Source organism: Colletes gigas, unplaced genomic scaffold (genome assembly GCF_013123115.1).
Source record: "Colletes gigas isolate AHSC1104 unplaced genomic scaffold, ASM1312311v1 Colletes_gigas_Sc00007, whole genome shotgun sequence".
Classification (NCBI taxonomy): Eukaryota; Metazoa; Arthropoda; class Insecta; order Hymenoptera; family Colletidae; genus Colletes; species Colletes gigas.
This window is the reverse complement of record NW_025106636.1, coordinates 7,781,040-7,800,629: the sequence shown is the minus strand read 5'-3', so window position 1 is coordinate 7,800,629 and position 19,590 is coordinate 7,781,040. Positions and strand designations below refer to the sequence as shown.

At 44.2% G+C, this 19,590-nt stretch overlaps 1 protein-coding gene across 4 annotated transcripts in view; it reads left to right on the top strand.

Moving 5' to 3' along the window:
- The window catches only part of LOC122396172 (aryl hydrocarbon receptor nuclear translocator homolog), a 38,513-nt gene that overhangs the window by 16,335 nt on the left and 2,588 nt on the right, over nt 1–19,590 (top strand). For 2 of the 4 annotated variants that reach the window (XM_043394341.1, XM_043394338.1), the window contains 5 exons: nt 3,498–3,578; nt 13,038–13,198; nt 17,082–17,399; nt 18,119–18,322; nt 19,387–19,572. In XM_043394341.1, coding sequence (XP_043250276.1) covers nt 3,498–3,578; nt 13,038–13,198; nt 17,082–17,399; nt 18,119–18,322; nt 19,387–19,572 — 950 coding nt within the window. The remainder of the gene's footprint in view (nt 1–3,497; nt 3,579–13,037; nt 13,199–17,081; nt 17,400–18,118; nt 18,323–19,386; nt 19,573–19,590) is intronic. The other 2 variants (XM_043394340.1, XM_043394339.1) reach the window with 2 other exon arrangements.

Here is a 19,590-nt window from a genome sequence, read left to right as displayed (position 1 = left end):
TTATCTCGACGCTCGTTCATTTAATGGAGAAGCGTTAATTTCAATGCCAAGCGTCGGGTTCGACTAATCGATCGCGCGAACGTTAGATCCGAGAGTGAATAATTCAGCGACCGATACAGGACAAAATTGTCGGCTGCCTCGGACAAAGTATCCAGCCGCGCAGCGATTGCTATTCGCGGCGTGTTAAGATTGATTACAGCGTATGTAACGCCGCATCTCATTAATGAGGATAGTAATAGAAGAAAACTGACCGACGATACGCTCCTAAGGGAGGGCTCTATCAAGACATTATTGCGATCCTTATGCGCGAGATGATGGCCGACGAAGGAACGTGCTGTTGCCGGATTAACGAAGCTGTTTGTTGTTCTTATTGCACGTTGCTCCGCGTGATCAAGTTTGTGCGTTGGCGAGCTCGTTAAGAAGCTTAAACGTTTGAATTGAACATGGCGATTGTTTGTTCGTCATTTATCCGGACAGGCTCACCAAAGGAACACTTTGAATTATGTGTGGTAGCATTGTTAGACAGCTCGCCCCTCTTCGCGTGTGTATTATTTCATTTGTCAATGTTTGATCCAGCTTGAACGACTTGTTTCCTTCGATTTAAGAAATTGTCTGAAGCTAGGAGTTCCAAGTTTCTTATTGTTTGATCTTGTTTGAGAGTTTCTTTGAAGATACTAGTAATTAAAAGTTTCGTATTGAGTGGTTTGGAGAGGTTTGATCCAGTTTGAACGATTCAAACCGGTCAGGGTAATGCTCTAAACGAATTACGTCGATTTATTAAATAGAATGCACACACAGTTATGATCGAAATGATCGTATGCCAAGCCTCAGCGACAGTAAACAAAAATGAAATCCATAGGAAGGCAATCCAGTCACGAAGGAGCGTTGATTTGCATACAATTTCATGTCGCGGCTAAACAACGCAATTTGATACGCAATTAGATTTCCTCGCTTCGTTCTTTGCTCGCCGGGGATCGATCATCGTTTAACGTCAACCGTAAATAGAAATGAACCGAAACTACGAGTCGGCGATCGCGCGACGCCGTAACTCATTGTTTGTAACGCCGGAGACCTAGCGTCGCTGCCGCGATGATTTAGTGGCCAGATAAACGAGATAAAAAATCTGTATCGAGCCTCGGTTCCCACGGCTTTTGTGGCTACAAATTATCGAATGTTCGCCAGGAATACGGAGATTCGTAATCTGGCGTCAAAATCTGCACGCGAATTACTCAGCCTGGCTTTCACCGTCCTCCAAAATAGCAAAAATGTAGGAATGTTTCAACCATTTTAAAAGGTTCGTAAAAGTTTCGAAAGTCCCAAAAGCATCACGAGTTCTTAAAAGTCCCAAACTTCTCAAGAGTTATCGGATTTGCTAAGGTCTCGAGATACCGTGAATTCTAAGATTTTTAAGAGTCCCGAGGGTCCCAAAAGTCCCAAGAGTCGTGCAAGGGCTCCACGAGTGTCGGTAGTCGGCAGGGCCCAAAGACGTCAAGGGCCTAAAAATTTTCAGAAGTCCCCGTAGTCTTCTCGGTTTCTCAAAGCGGCCGACTTTCGGTGGCCCAAAGCGGGCCCAGGTTCGGGGACATCGCGTTTTCTGCTCACCGAGCATGCATGTACGTATCTGTTAAGTCGACATAATACCGCGGGCCGCATCATTATGTACTCCATAAGTCTCCAGGCCCCGTAGTCTCTCTCCTCTGCCTCTTCGTTCTGCTCGGAGTCTACTCGGGCCCTGGCAGCAAAAAGGGGAAAAGAAAAAGGGGCGCAGAGTGAAGGTGGAGGGGGAGAAGGGATACGGAGCCTTCTCGGTGTACCCGGATACACTCGCTGCGGGCCCTACACCACCCCCACTTCGTCCTCTGGGGCCCATGGGACCCATGGGGCTCGCGGTGGGGCATGGTGGGGGCAAGATGCTGGCTGTAGCTCGCCGTGGCGTTCACCAGAGCAAAGAAAGGGAAAAAGACACGGCGAGGAAGGGAGGCTGGGAAGAAAGGGGGCCTTACTTTTTCGCTCAGGGTCAGAGGCGTACATCACCCGCGAGCGCGCGCGCGTTCGCTCGCTCGCTCGCTCGCTCGCGCAGCGTAATAGACTGACGATCAGCCAGATTTCTATGTGCGCCGCCGAGCCCCGAACGAGAGCATAATTTTCTATCGTGCTTAATACGCCGGCCTGGCGGAGAGAACACGACTCATGCCGGTAACGAGACGCCAATGACGGATTTACGGCGCTCTTCCTTCTATCGTGTGCCCCCTTTCTCGCTCGTTCGTTCCTCGGGCCCCATTATTCTCTACGCCCGAGGAACTCCTGGTCCCGATGGAAATTGAGTTGTGACAGCCGCGGTCGTAACGATGATGAAGGGGAGTCAGACCCAATGACGGGAGATGACTTTCTGTTGGGGCCTTACGTATTACCTTTATCTGATCGGAGTTCGGTCTTCCGTGAATTTACCTATTTCACTTGAACTCTTTTATTATTTCGATTTCTTCTTGGATAATGGAAGTTGGTCCCACGTTTAATAAACTTTTGGGGCCTTACGAACCAGGTGGAGGGATAAATAATGATATCGAATTTCCTTGAGAAAAGTTTCTATCTTATTCTGAACTCTGAAACAATTATAGTACCACCTCTCAGGTTGTCACAACTTCTGTCTGTCAGATTGTCACAATTTTGTCTTCACCACTGTATTTCACACCTAACTATAAGGTATGTAGAGGCTAGGGAAGCCAAAGAGTTGGGAGATCAATTTTCACCTACCTCCCTCTCAGATTGTCATCGGTTCGGGGATCCTAATGATGGTATATCGTACGATATGCAACAGGTTGTGCGTGTCCTCGATGGTTTTTATTTAGGAAGTAGTCAAGGATCAGGCCCGTTAATGTAGGCAGACATTTGTTCGTTAAAATTGTGACGCAAGTTCGTACACAGTCTCGATCCCGATGGCATCGATTCGAGTTATAGAGCAGAGTCGGCCGTGAATATTGCATGAGAGACTTTGTCCCGCTTACTGTTACACGACGCTCCAGATTTGGGGAAGTTGGATAGGCTACGTCCAATTCTGTACCGGCTGCCCCGACACGTTTGGTAATCCGGAAATGATTACACTTTGCGTATCGGCGACGCGACATTTATTCGGGACGTTCGAAGAATATCTATCGGGCCGTACTGACAGATGAACGAGTCAATCGACCGTTCTCAGGCTGACGCCGCTCGGAGAAGAAAAAGCTGACCGATGTTTTCAATCTGACTGCTGAATACAATCGAAACGCTATCAATCGTCGTAACAGAATTTTGTTCAATTACGATCGCAGTACTACGAACGATGCTGAACAAATTCTAGTGATCGTTTGTGAGAATGGTGCATGTTAAATTTCGAAGAAAACTTTAATCGAGTTTTACCATTTTGTCCCGATGGATTGTGTGAATTATTAAGATGCTTTTGTTGTTATTTCGTTGTTTTAATCTGTGCAGAATGATCAAAAGTGGTAATTTCTTTCCAGATCCGACGAAGATGATCCCAGCGGGTGTAAATATAGAAGGCTGGAGGACGAGAATGTACAGGACAAAGAAAGATTTGCGAGGTGAGTGTTAGGCTCGACGTGTATTGTGCATGCTCTTGGTTTTACGATAAATGAGGGAGGTCAGTGAACGGGTTAAATGTCCATTTCTTTGAGGGAAATATGCGTTCGAGGCAAAGTATTTCAACAAAAAATATCAACGTTCCAAATGTTATCAAAAAGTACGTTTTAAATAATTAAATTTACATCTAAATACAAAATACAGTATACTGGTAGAAAGATCACTTTCTAGTTCTATTATACATCAGTGACCTACGACTGCTGAGAGTATCGGTCTGGAATTCAGGAAGACATCTTTAAATACTCTTAGCAGTACTCCGAAGAATCGATTCTTCACACTCGGTAGAGTAACTGAAAAATTCATGCGATAGGGCAGTGCTTCCCAACCTTTTTTTTAACATACCAAAAAGAGAGCGATCTTCTTACTATACCCGTGACAAAGTCAACATAATTTTATAATTGCTCCCAAGAAATATTCAAAGCTCCCCCCTTGTGATGCATTGTTGAAAAAACACAATGGAGGATTAAGTAACTTACACTGGTTATCTCGCACATGAGTATCCCACGCCATTGCCGACAGTATCGATCCAGAACTCAAGTGGGCATCTTTGAATCCTCCTACAGTAGCCTCAAGAAAAGCACCTACACTATAGTTTCATTTTACACTAATTCAGAACTCAAGAAGAGTGTTAAAAAAAATTCCTGAAATTAGGGGTTCAATGAAACTATATTTCAAGCTGACATAGTTTGGCGAAGAAAGCAGTTCGATCCAGAGCACAGGCCAATCTAAGTCGTCCGGCGAGAGTCCCGAACGAAACGATTCCGGGCCACCCAGTAGAATAATTGAAAAATCATTCACGACGAATGTCGGACGGGGCCTGTTATCTGGTCCCAAAAATCAGTCCCCGGGGTCTCGAGTGGTCGGAGTTACGGCCGGTTGGTTCGAGTCGTTCTTTCCGCGGTTGACGAAGGACCGAGGCCACTGGTCTCTTTTCCGATAGCCATCATTGTTAATTCGTATCACGGAGCCCCGGGATCCCAATATGTTCCACCGGTACACCCTGTACATAGCCGGGCGAGTACGAAGATACATACATACCTACATGATACCCGCCAATGTGAGTCGATAGCGGAATGGGAAGCCCTCCAGGCTGCTCCAGCGTGGGAACATAAGGTACTTATACGCGCGCAGCGTCCTTTGGCTCCGTCTACGCTGAAGACATCGTATCTTGATCCTCTATCGCGATGCTCGTGTTGACACGGCGGATTCGCGAAATGAAATACGACGAGCGACGCGCATTATGCCAGACAATGCCGGGTACGTATTGTCGGGAGGCGATGTTACGACCTAGGGGAACCGATTGCTGAAAATTGTGGGCGGCCGGGTGTCGTTTGCTCCGTTGGATCTGGGTCAGGTCTAAGCAAATCACCTTCCGGCGCGGAAAACAGCTTTATTTGAATTATTCGACCGTTCGTTGGCGTTTATAGACGTTTCTTCGAACGGATCCGGGCTGGGGATGTCCTGGAGTGATGACTCTCTTTGTCGGGACAGCAGAAATACTCTGAAAGAAATTTGGATACTTTTTGCTGTTGTTAAAATGGACTTGGGTTGGGCTCTGTAGATTCCAAATAACCCAAGCCCAATTTTCTTTTAGTAAATTTATTAATTTTCCAAAGGTGTCATACATCTCTCAGTTTAAAAAAGTAGGTTTGAGTTTGTTTGAATAATTAAATTGGTGTGTATGTTGAAGATGGATAGTGTTTGCTTAGATCGTCAATTGGTGAAACCGCGTATCAGTTGACGTCAAACGCATGAAACCTCAAGATTTAATGCAAATCGAGCATGAGTCGAACTTTTGCACACGGTTGTGGAATCTTTATCGAGTTTACGCTGTCAGGGATTTCTGAGATCGTATCTCGAACACGAATGACGCATAATTGCTATGTCTTTTGTCTACCGATAATACCAGGCATTTAGCTTCGACTGTAATATCGTTGTGCCGTGGAAAATCATGCTAGAATTTCATTACGAATGTCCATTAAATTTTCATTTGATATCCGTGCGTTTAAATTATTTATTGGTAGAATTCTCCTCTTGTTAACCGCAACGAAACTTTTAGATCGTTGGAAAACCGTCGAGTAAAGCTTTCCACAAAATTGACCTTAGGAATAATGAGAAACGAGATTTCATCAGTTTCGCTCTTGCGGCGAACCGGTGCGTGTACGATTCTATGATAAAAGTTTCTTCGCGATACTTATTTGATCCATATTGTTATCGTCTGCGCGATAAAGTGTTGCAAAGACTGGTCGATGTTGCAAGAAAACCAGAAACAATGGCGGTCTTTATCGCGACGTTTCTGAGACGTTTTCCTTTAAGCAGCCTGTTCAATTGCACGTAGGTTTCAAGTCGCGGACGTGACTGTCTCGCTATTTTTCAGATTTAGGATTTCCATGCTCCCTGGCCTTGACACTCTTCACTTATTTATGCACACAACTCCAAACTCTAATTAGGACTCGGAGAACTTTAAGTTCCTCGACGAAGTCTCCTACTCCTTCTGCCCCATAACCAGCAGAATATCGAACAAGAAATATTTTTAAAAATACAAAGGATAACAAACATGTTTGATACCCACGATACGAAGCACAGAGTGCTTATATTTTCAGAACGTAGAATTGTTTAAATATATATAATCGTTTCAAGCGTTCCTGGAAAGTCCATTAAAATAAATAATTTTCTTCCCCGTCCTTAAAAATTCACCCCGATTTCTGGGAAGTACGTTCGCCAGTATCGTGCTCCGAACGAAACCGCCCACTGTATGTACAGGTTTCATGGAAAAGTCGGCAAGCCGCAACAGCTCCGATGTCGCGAGCGCCCAGGAACCTCACTTTTAAGTTAATAACGCAATTACTGCCTCCCGCCGCAAGGCGCGCAACCCTCTTATCCAGCGCCGTCCGCTCCCTCGTCTTCTTCGGTACGTTCTTCTTTTTCTGGTTCCGTCCCTCCGCCCCGCTTCTCGTTGCGTCTTCTCGCGAACGCGCCGCGTTAATACCGGCCCCCGTCGTTTTTGGCAGCGCAATCGTTCCAGCGGCGGCGATAAACCGCGAAATCGCTTCTTCCCGCGCTATTGTCGTCGCATGCCGGCGGTTACCCGAGATGGAACTGTTTTTGTCTCGAACCCCCCCTCTCCCTTCTTTTCTTGAAAACACGAAGCAGACATTGTAATTTCGACGTCGCGACTATTCACCGACGACGTCTGTATTTACCGGATCGGTGGAAAAATCATTTAAATTGCTCCCGTCGTATTTATAGACGACGGAGTTTCACGACCTGCGATCGTCTGGTTTGATCTTGAGATTGAAGATGTTAGAGAGATTGATAAATTTGTACGTTGCTAGACGAGGTAGAAGGAAAAGGGTAAAATGAGGTTAGGAAAAAAGGCGGGAAAGAGATTGCGTGGCAGCCATATTGAGTAACCTAGAAAAGTATTTACTTTGTCGTCTGCATTAAGATTGAAGTAAAGGAAAATTAGAAAGTGGGGTTAGGAAAAGGAAACCTGAATTTATAATAATAAATTCTGGAGCTAACAGAAAGAAAATTTACAGATCGTTGGTTACGTCGTAAAACGTATGATCGCAACACTTGGGCGATTACGCACGGTAGTAAATGTACTGGGAGAATTTATCGTCTAACGCTCAACAGCTTCACCTGCGATTACGTCTTCGTTTGCAAATGATTTAAGGGACATTTAACGAGTCCCGTATTCGCTATTTCATTCTTTAAAACAACTTCCTTTCAACGCCACTAGGCGGCAGACGCTAACGGCAGCCATATTTGAGGGCCTCTATGTTCGCAAGCAAGTATCGAGGTTCTACTATACATATTTCGCATAACGTAACTACGTGGGTAGATTTAACGAGACCCCGGAAATCCGTCGATCGGACCACGAAAAATCGTCGTGTCCCACTTCGTAACGCAAACCAAACATCTGTCTCCGTTAGCATATGGGAATATTAAGATTTGTCATAAATCACTCGGTGGCTGGGATGCTCGTTAGCATACGTCCACCGCTCTGTTGCGCGGCCGGAATATATTCGATAACGAATGCGATCGCATTAAACGGTCCTCGATCGATTCATAATTCATTTCATTGTTCCGCGAGGAGAGAGTCTATAAGTTCTATCGACACGGCCACTCCGCTCCATTCGTACCGTACGGTGCTGTAATAATGAATGCTCTTGAGTGATGCTCACGATATGAGAGAAATCCGTCTTTTCGTCCGTAAAATACGGTCTCGCGATAGTAATGCCATTAATCATCAGTTTATGCAATTTTAATCTACGAGAAATGTCTCCAATTCTGCAATCTATCAGAAGAGTCTTCAATAAGACGAGTATTATAAATGATAGAAGTATTACGAGTGCTGAAATTGTATAGATTTTAATATACAGAACGCTTCAATATGATCGAACGAATAGACACGTAAATTCTACGTGAAAAAACAAAACGAAAAGTCCTTTGCTATTTTGCAATCCGAGACGTCGTTCTCGAGATATGAACAGTTAAAGTTTCTACGCGCGAGTGCACGCATGCGTCGTCGCGTCAGCTGATCGAGGTACAAAATGGCGCCTGCCAGGAGTAACGTTAGTAAACTTTGAATGCTCGTACCTCGAGAACGGAGTCTCGCACAGCAAAATGGTAAAGGACTTTTTGATTTCATTTTTTGGCATCAAAGTTTTGAGACAGTGTATGATGTCCATAGACACGTCATAACCTCAAAAAATGCGATAAATGATAACAAATGTTTTCACAAAAATTTAACTCGAAAGAAAAACTCAGTATTTGCGAAATAAAAGTGTAATATCAACTGTATGGTGTTCTCTGTTCGTGTGGACTGATCTTTTCCAAGTCGTTGGATCTGAATTCCATCCAGAGGCAATTTCTCCAGCTCTCTGGTATAGGTTTGCCCTGTCGTTAGACGAATCCATAATTCACGCGCGGGACGTTGTCATTTATGGGTATCGTCTTGCAGCGCCGAGCGTATCGACGACGACAATGATGATGATGATGACGACTCGACCGCGATCTCCTTCGCGAATCTTCTTTTCCTCTATGTGCCGGGGAACCCCCCTCCCACTCCTTAGAATGATTTTATGTGCGCGGTACGTGTACTTCAGCGCCGACTTTGTATCATCGTAATGCAGAGATCGATATACAGGGTGCTCTGGAACAATACCAGCTTGCTTTGTCAGAGTTTTACTCGATAAAGATATTTTTTTATCCGACGCCAGTTTATCTGCTGACGCCATTACCGTTAAAATAAGATCATCAGAAAAGTGTAATCGAATACTTTTTAATGACACGTTCACGATAAGATTATCAGTCGGAAATTTATGAGTACAGTCGGTATAAATATTCCTTTTGTTCGTTAATGTCGTGTTCAACCTTGCACGCGGACTATCAGTTTCAGTTAGAGCTCCTATGAGTGGTACGGTCTAGGTTCCGACATTTTTTTCGCCATTGTTAAGAATCTAGATCGGTTTTATGATATCATTAGTCAGCTTATGAATGCAGCGGGAACAAAGAAATATTCTTTTTGTTCGTTAATGTCATGGCCAGCCTTGGATGTGGGCTATCAGTTTCAATCACTGCTTCAACGAGTATAGCTATAAGATCTGGATTTGGTTCGAGGTCTTCGAGACTGCGAACCATTTCTTTTTTATTTAAATATGTCTTTGCAATATTCGTTAGGACTGACTCCAAGCTCTCGTAGTTCCCTGATATTAATTCAGTAAGTCAATTGCTCAATGGCTATCTCCAAATTTAGATTGAGAAACTTAATGTTGTCTTCACAGTTCAGTTTCTGAACATTTCTTGTACCCATTGACTCCAGTAAATATCCCTTCGCGAACCGTCAGTCCATTCGCGTCTGGCGTCTATTTTGGACACGGAAAAGTATTCCGTGGGGTATGTGTGTCGTGTCGAATGCGACCACCCTGTATAGCGTCCGCTGGACCCACGGAGCGAGCGGGCAACTTCGGAACGTCTGACCCTTGACCCAGGAGTTCTCTCCGTCCTGCTCCTTGGGCCGCGTTCCTCTTCTGACCCTTTCTCCTCGTGTTCTTCTACCGTCCTGCACGGTACATACCCTGCTTTATACTTGCGCTTTAAGCGCCCTGGCCTCTTTTAAATAGCGGGCCTGAGCTGGGGCTTGCGTCCTCGAGGAACGTTACCGATTCCTCTGGGCTCGCAACGAAATGGAAGGTCCTGACGGTCGGCATCTACTGAATATCCTCGATGAAACTCCTCTACTCAATTTACAAGCCCTTGAGACTCCAATGCATTCGATTCCTGGAATATCATTTATTGATCAGATAGATGGCTTCCTCATTTTATATTCTAAAATCTACATTTGCAGAGACTCCGTCTAGCAACTGAAGATTAGAGGGATTTGTTGGACTCAAATATCCTTGTTCTTGGGATGCTGGAGCAATTTTTTGAGTGGACAATCGAGGTCTTGTCTCTAGAGTTAGGTGATATGGGAGATTTTCCGACAGGTAAAAAGAGGATCTTGGATGAAATTATGGACACTATTTTATGAACAAATGATGATAGACTACTGGGTCTAGATCGGGCATGTGTTGAAACATCGAATTTTAACAGTATGGTGGTCGAAATAGTCATTTTTTATGTGGACAATTGGTATCTCGATCATCACCTGTTCAGAGTTAGTTGTATATTGAGGGCACTATAGTCTGAATCAATTGGGTCATGGAAACAAATGGATCTCACTAACATCAGTTTTATTTTTTAATTCATAATAAACTCGCTGAACTAAAATAAGAAAATCGCCATAGAAGCTTGCTTGCCTAGTCCCCCAGGAAATGCAGTAGCGCATCGAACTGTCGGAATATATTCAGAATAATTTTTCGTGTACACAATAGTGACTATCTGGAGTTCAGAGTCAGGTGATCAGTGCCAGTTCGCGATACGGTAAGTGAAAGAGAATTTTGCAAAGAGTTGTAGACACTGTATGATAAATAAGTAGAGATACTGTTCGATTATGGTGATTTTCACCCCGTCGAGAATCGTTGCTAGAGTTCAGTAGAGCTTAAGTCGAAACGGAAGAAAACAATAAAATAATATAATAAACGAAAACGTGCTTCAATAATATAGCGTGATGTGTCTATATTATTTCAGATGTTTAAAACAGTTATTAAAGTTTGCAAAATGTTTAGAAACATTCAAAGTATTTTCACCTGACGCTGCTGAAAATAATAATCATTTTGAAGGCCTCCTGAAATAAAATATACATATTAAATGGAACCACGTGTATGCGGTTCTTTCTTTACCATTTAAGTCGGAGTTCCAAACGATTGCGCGTGCTATCGCAGCGAAAAGACTTTTGGTCTACGAGACACTTAAAACTAATTACGCTAAGCTCGACAACGCTTTAAACGCTGCACTCAGCATCGCTTTTCTGCGCTGTGCAAGCCGAAGAACGATTTTTCTCGAACGGGGTCGCGGCGTTTCAGACAGGGTGGATGTCCTGGTCGCGGAACTTAACGAGAGGTCAATGTTCACTCCAAGACATTACCAGGAACATTAATCTAAACGATATTTGCCAGTAAAATACCCTTTACAATCTCGAATCTATAGAGAATTATTCCCAACCCTCGCTGAACGAGAGTGAGGGGGCATTCCACTGTAAAATGTGTATTTTTAAGTATTTTTTGAAATAATTTTTTGCAAATAACTACGCAACTAAATAAATAAATAAGGGCCATTTGGTGTAATAAATAACATAGAAATTGTGACTTTAGTCTGGTCGCATTCCTCGAGGTTCGGTGCACTTTTCTGCTTATTTACATGGACAGAATGAAAGTTGGAGGATCTAGAGGCAGAATAAGTATGAGGTAATAGTTTCTGATGGACTTGAAATGAGATGAAGGCTCTTATCTCGAAGGTAGGCACAAAAGGAGCTTCTCCTCTTGGTGAATCGCGATGGGTAGTTGCTGGAACATTCCTCATACAACAGACAAACAAATTCATACGTTTCTGATACCAAATTATACTACGTATAACCGAATTATATTTAGAAGACTTTATTTTCAAGATTTAAATTTCATTCTGACGTATAAATAATACCAGATATAGTTTAAGTTTGTTTGCGTGATGTAAATTCACTGTAAATTCCCAGATTCTACGATTACGATCCTCAGAGTCAATTGGTGACGATGGTTCCAATTCAGACCCAAGTTGTGGCCTGTTTAGAGCAGAATGCCTGAAAGGATCGTCGGTAGATTAAGAAATAATCGATTAAGCTGATTAAGAAATAAGATTTCGCGCGTATCACGGCCGGCTAAAACTTCCAAACTGTCTCGCGTGCGGTCCGCTCGCGATGTTCGTTCGCGAAATTATCAGGAATTAAATGCCATTAAATTTACGATTGCTCGCCGACAATTACCGTCGTAGCAAAGAGACGTGCGCCGTTACTGGAGGCGGTTATCCTCTGGTAGCGTAATAACAGGGAGGCCCTGAAATTGTGGTTTCACCCGATATCCCTTCACGATGAGGCATCGTTTCAGAATTTATTGGCCGCATTGATCACGAACACCCTTATCAATGACGGTCGCTGGATGGAAATTCCTTTACGCCTGCTTCGCCGGTGGGTCCGTTGAAATAGATATTTCTCCCTGTGGGACGGTCTCTCATCCATGTTCTTGCGTCGTTCAAACTTGGTCAAGCGTGCCAACGAGATCGACGACAAATAAAAATAATAATTATCGAGAAAAACAAACCAGCGAGAAATCTATCAGAAAATTCGAGTCTGATGAAAGTTGGCAAACAATTTCAAACTTTTGGCTCGATAGTTTTTGTTTGTACGAGTTCTATGGAGTTTGTGGAGGGGTTGCAATCGAAGATTCATCGATCTTGCGTAAATTTACGGTCCGCAAATGAGCCTCACCGCGTATTTGCCAGTCTTCAATTACCCCGGCAAGATGACTCGTACTTAAAGCCGCGTCTAGCGATCGACCACGAATTACCCACACGTTTCGAGGCATAAAATCATAATACGGTCTCGTCTGCTTATGTACGCGCCGCGGCATTCCGTGTTCTGCGGTTCTGAATTATTATGGAAACGAAACGCGCATATTTTCGTCGCGGCTAATCTCTTTGGCGCCACGCGGTGCAGCCCAAAGCGTGCACGGCTGGATCCGAGTTCGCGGATCGTGTAAATAACCGGGGAAATAATTTTTTTAATGTGTCAATGAAAATAATTTTGAGTTACGGTTTTGTAACTTGTAGAAACAATGTTGATAAAGTCATTTAAAAGGGACGCAACTTGCACGGACGCATATTTTCCTCCGCAGATCGGAAATACGTAAAAAGGACTTCCCATCGAGCAAGAAAGCCATTCCTCTAGCTGTGCAATTACCTCGGTTTTCTCTTGCGATTTACAGCAGGGAGAATCATTGCGAGATCGAGCGGCGGCGGAGGAACAAGATGACCGCCTACATCACCGAATTGTCGGACATGGTCCCGACGTGTTCAGCACTGGCGCGGAAACCAGACAAATTGACCATACTTAGGATGGCGGTCGCCCATATGAAGGCCCTCAGAGGTGAGTACCTTCGTTTATCTGCACACAACTTAAAGGGATAGTCGTTTCTCGCTATCAAACCATCCAAAGGATTTGTTTTCCATAAACCAGACCAAGTCTTCGGAAATATTTTCACGTGACACCAATTTCAATGCAATTTAGCAGGTTGGTAGATCTATGATTGAGAAAAATTAATTTACTTTTATTTCTTAGGGCGTATCTGTTATTCTGTTCGGCAAAGAATCGAAAAATTAGTTTTTGGTTAGCCACTAAATTTCGTGAATTTCGATCAACGAGCGTCGAGGAGAATCGATCGATCCCCCGATCGAGCCCAGATATTTTCAAAGTTACGCGTTTATAGTCGCACGAAATCAAGTAAGCATGAACGGAGCGTAATTCAATCGCTTCGAGTCATAGCTTAAAGATCGCGTTGCCGAAGTTATTTTGCTGCTCGTGCCGGATAACTCAAACATCGCCGGGACTTAATCGTCACGTTCCGTGTTGAACTACTTTGTGCTTTATCGGACAGCCGGGGACTGGTTCGAAATGTATTGCCTCGCGTTCAGTAATATTGCGTATTTAAAGACTCCATTTGGGAGCTTGGAGCTTGGATAGAAAATTTTTGCACATAATTACTCCATTCCCCGTTGCTATTTTTGTTCGACAATCGACGATAAGTGTGCGTAAGAATAGCAATCGTTATACGCACTGGAAGCCTACGTCGATAAATAAAAATTGTCAATGCGTCACACCAAACGTCTAGACAGTGACCTGGATTCGCGATGAATATTCTCCGAACGGTGTTATCTGGGATCTGTGTAGTCTGCTGGTGGAAAAACGTCTAACGCGAAGACTATACTTCAACAATTTTCAATACGTCACGTCTAACGTCCAGGACATGACCTGGACTCGCGGAGGAATGCTCCTCTAACGATGTTGTTCAGCGTTTGCGTACTCTATCGCTAAAACAACACGTAGACTCTCGATGTGTCTTGTCCAATGTTCAGAAATTGGCTGAACGACTTAAAATAGAAAATCGTCCGGGGTTCACGATGTTTAAATAAAATTTATGTACTTCGGTAAATAAAAATTGTCAATGCGTCACACCAAACGTCTAGTCAGTGACCTGGGCTCGCAGAGGGTTATTTTCTGAACGTTACTTAGGGTCTGTCAAGAGAAAAAGGTATAAAACAGAGTCTCCGTCATAGTAATTTTTAATACATCCTGTGTAATCTCTAGAAAATCACCTGGACTCGCGAAGGAATGTCGAAATATTCCAAAAGAAATTGTCGAAGATAGGTAGAGCCTATCAGTGGAGAACGTCTAATACGGAACGTCTGGTCGAATAATGTCGATTTGTGAGATGTAATAGTCAGAAAACGACGTGGACCAGCGAAGGAATAAGGTTGTATTGTCCAACATCTGGTTAGGCTAGACGTAATCGCAAGTGTCCCCAGACGCAGCCGCTTCTTGTCAGTCTCCGAGGAGGATTCATCCGGCCAGTGTGCACCGGAACGGTCGTAATTCACCGAAGGTTTCGTCGTACGGTGGTCATATCGAATGCAGAAAGCGCGATATATGCTTCCGGTGTAAGAATGGGTGGAGTTGCTCCGTCGGCTGTCCCTTTAGCCCCGGGTCCCTGTGCTGCGTGCACACACGCATTATACAATCTCCCCTCCCCGCCCTCTGGAACGGTGTGCGTGCCGTGATTCCAGCTAAGTATTGGTGGTGCGTCGCATTGTTTATAGCCGCTTCTCCTCTTTCCCGACAAGAGGGCCGCTGAATACAAATTGCTCGAACGAGAGAGCCACTCTCTTACCTGACCGGGAGAAGAGGCTATCGCCTCCGGGATATGTCGACGCTCGTTTGCGCGTACACGCACCACCCTCATCCTCGTTGCACCCGTGAGACGCGTCAGCCGCTGATTTTAACCGCGTTTGTCTTTTACATTTCCTTCCCACCTTCCCTTGCACTTTGCTACTTTCCATCTTGATGGACTCGCGACGAGGGAATAAGGGAATCCTGGAATCGATGTTCCACGCTTCTATGAGTCGGTCTAAAGAACGTCTCAAACTCGATGGTTGACTTTTAAGCTTTTCCAGATCTATAATTAGATCTAACTAGTATTAGAACACACCCGGTGAGAAACGTAATTTTCCATTCGGTACGAAAACAACCAAGAAGGTGGTCTTGGAGAGCTTGAACGACGGAAGTCCACATTTGCATGTGGGTGGCGTCGTACTGCCCATCGATTTTAGGCAATAGCTAGTTTATATGCCACCATAGTTCCCCGTCACTACGGAATATTCACCTTATATGTCCTCCTTGAATACCTGAGACACGTCGTCTATCGATTTTGAGTAATAGACAAAACTGTTGTATACGATGATGACCACCCACTATGAACTACCTAACATGTTGCTATGCATTACGAAAGGTTCCTGAACCTCTGAACACGTATCACGCATTGATAATATCTCAAAAATTAATTCACGCAATTGCCATTTGACCATGTAGACCGTATCTACCAATGACCCGTCCACTATGGATCATTAGCCTTCCACGTCCATCAGGGTGAATCGAAATAACATCGGTTTTAGGCCCCGTGCATGATCTCTTCCCATATATCAGACAAGGTTCAAAGTAATGTGGCGGGGGAGGAGAGAGGGAAGGAGAGTACTCGGTACCAAAAATGAGGACGGGGCAGCTCGGCAGCGTAGGTAACTATCGAGGTGCAAGATCGGAATTGCAAAGCGGACAGGATCCCGCGAGGCGGGAGAGAGAGAGAGCGGCTCGCGATGCGATCTTTACCCCGATATACGGAGAAATTCCGGGAAGAGGTACTTTAACGACTTCCAAACAAGATCTATGGAAGACCCCAGGTGACCTTCGTTACCATTACCTTCCACGTAGAGAACCTCTTCGATGGACATTAATGCCGCGATTCGGTCGGTTTCCTCCTCGGCGAGAGAGACGTGGCTCTATCTGCGATACCGGCCCGCCGGCAGTCTTAGCACGCTTTTAATCTGGATGTATATACACTATTACTTTTAGTAGCGACGTAAATCATAGTTCAGCGATGGCTGCGGACCGAGATCTCGAGATATGAATGCGCCCTCCGCCCGGGACATCTGTTGCTTCTGATGTGGACTAGCGTTGTCTTTCAGACTAGCACACATATTAATCTGGTGGTCCTAGCAAACTGTGATTATGGTTAGAAGTTTACCGAAACTACAGGTTTTCATTCAAAATTTATCAGACCCCTCAAAGTTCTCAGATCTCTTATGAACATTTACCTAACCCAGACCTAGCTTGCACTCAGAAATCCCTAACAGAATTTAAATCGCTGAGAGCCCAACTGGTGGTAGCGTAAAAGATTGCATTTCCCTCTGGTTCTAGTTAGTCAATTTTCCCACGATAATCATGTTTCGTTTCCTTAATCTACTACAAGAGAGATAAAAAAAGTTGTACTCGTTGAAACAGCGAACGGACTTCGACACGTACAAAGGTACTTGCACGTTTCCTCCGACAAGCATTCGTTTCGTTTGAAAAGTGTTCCTCGTTGCACGTGCACTCGATGTCGACCAGCCAGTCAGATCTCGCGATCGATAGAGGCCATTTACATCAAACGTGATATAAAGAGGGCAATCTGTGCGGAGGAATCGGGACACCTTCATTAGGGAAAAAGCGAATCCCACCGGTAACTGAAAATCAATACCACCGTTGCATTATCGATGCTTTTGGGGCGCTCTGTAATTCGATTGCGTGCCGATAATTGGTCAGAAATTAATCTCTGTCGATCCCCCGACCGATCCCTAATTTGAGAATCGAAAAACGACTGTCCTTGAACAGTTAAATTCGTTAACGAATGGAATTAACGCTTTTTGGATAACGTCTGTCTCAGGTACCGGAAATACGGCCACGGACAGTGCGTACAAACCTTCGTTCCTCACCGACCAAGAGCTGAAGCACCTGATCCTGGAGGCAGCCGACGGGTTCCTGTTCGTCGTGAGCTGCGACACCGGGAGGATCATCTACGTCTCCGACTCCGTCGCCCCGGTACTAAATTACACGCAAAGCGATTGGTACGGCACCAGCCTCTACTCGCAGGTTCATCCCGATGACACCGAGAAGGTGAGGGAACAATTGAGCGCCGAGGAACCGCAACATGGAGGCAGGGTGCTGGATCTTAAGACGGGGACAGTGAAAAAAGAAGGCCAATGTAAGTGGACCAAGCTTCCACGTCAAATCCGTGTCGACTTACCACAATCGTTATAGAGAATGAGGATTAATGCTTAAGTACTGTAGGGGGTCTTAACTGATAGTGAGTCTACGTTGCTTATGGATCACTTGCTATTTGCTTTGTCTTCTCGACTGACGATAGCAGGTTGTTGAGGTTATTATCCTGAGCAGTTGTTAAGATACTCATACATTTCATATTGTCAAAGGGGTATAGTCAAAGTCAAAGAGTTCATCCTCCCAATACTGACGAAGATTAAGAACATTAATTCTACAGGGATTATACTCAATATCCTCATCCCTGAACCTATAATCTAGATTATCTAGACACCAATTGTACCTAAACTATTTAGTTGTGAGTAGATCCTTCAAAACTTAACCAAGATTAAGAACACTCCCAAAGACAAATCTAAACTAGTATATTCAAAGTCCTCGTCCTTGGACCTATGATCTACACCACCTAGACACCAGATGTTCCCAATCTGATCCTCCCAAAAACTGAGAAAGGTTACTGAAGAGACTAGATTCGTTTGTACAAACCTAGACCACCCGGAGTCTGTAATAGGTTATGCGATAGTCTCCGTAATGGGTGATGTATTACCCCATGATGTAACTTATATAATAGGTTAGAGCTATAAATTGTGGAACGCCACACTAGTTATGTAACGCGAAGGATCAATGAGGAACGCGTTTGCCCCGCAGCGTCGATGAGGATGTGCATGGGTTCGAGGAGAGGGTTCATCTGCCGCATGAAGGTCGGAAATCTCCAAACGACGGGTGACATGGCCGCCGCGCACGGCCTCCACCGTATGAAACAGAGGAATTCCTTGGGTCCCCCGGCCAGGGACGGTCAAAATTACGCGGTGGTTCATTGTACAGGGTACATCAAGAACTGGGCCCCCGCCGGTGAGTTTCATACAGGTTTCGATATTTCGTCGTTAATCGTCGACATAACGGTCGACCGCGACGTAGCGCCAACTTTCTATTTTAAAGCGAGGGAGACGTCGCGCCGTAGGAATATGAACGAACCTAACCGACTTCGTAGAATACGGGGATAGTCGGTGTTTGTACTATAAATTAAGAGACGGTTTGAACCGAACGGCAGGACGGATATCGGTTTATAAGAATGAATGGAATCGTCTTGACCTAACAGCCGACAGACGGGCCGGAATACCGATAACTATGTCGGGATGGGCTGACGCGGAATTTGTATGCTTTATCGTGGCCCTCGATGCATAATAAGGGGATCGGTTCGCGACGAGGAATCGCGGGGATTTTTTCGTACGTTTTCGCGTTGCTCTCAACACTGGGAACCCCCTTACTTTTCTTCAGTTTTTCTGCACTTTTGCTACCTTATTTGGTCGTAGAAAAAGTCATAAAATAATTAACGCCATTTTGTATATTATTTATGCCTCTAACGTCTACAATGTATTTTGAATTTTGACTTGGCAAAAATACTAGTAATGTTTAAAACGATCTCTGATCTTTGAGAAATTTTTCCGCTTGTTTTCAAATGTAACGCTTACATAATAATTTTTTTTATGTAATACGTTGGTCTAAGAAGGTTCGATTCTCCTAAGTTTCTTTATTTTCTGTTTTTGGTCTTACATTCCCCATAGTTGTTTTGTGAGATTTAGTGGTCAGTCGCAGTCAATGTGAGAAGGAAGTATTCGACCGCCGGCCTCGCTGTGTTTTAATTAAAACAGGGATTGTCTAGCTTCGTAGCTAAGATTTAGTGATTAGAGTATGTTATAGTTCATACTTTTTTCTTACTAGGCTGGATAGAAAACGGTACCTTAACGCGAAACGAATAATACTGTTAAAATGTCCTCCAAGTTCTATCCAGCTTAAGTAGACTAACTCTGATACATTTTGTAAGTAAATATACTATTGTATATAACAGCATGCAAATTATAATCAAGCTGACAGTTATGAGGAATCTTAGACTGATTCAGAGTTTTACGCTGTAGGTGATTTTGTTCCCCCATGTGTACCAGGTGTGGGTCTAGGTGACAGGAGTAATGTTCAAACTAGACCCGATGGTGTAGTTGCAGATGAAAATGCCGGCAATAATTGCTGCTTGGTCGCCATTGGACGACTACAGGTCACTAGCACACCAAATAGTAGTGATTTAGCAGGTTCCAATAGCAATAATGGTGAGCAGCTTGTCATCC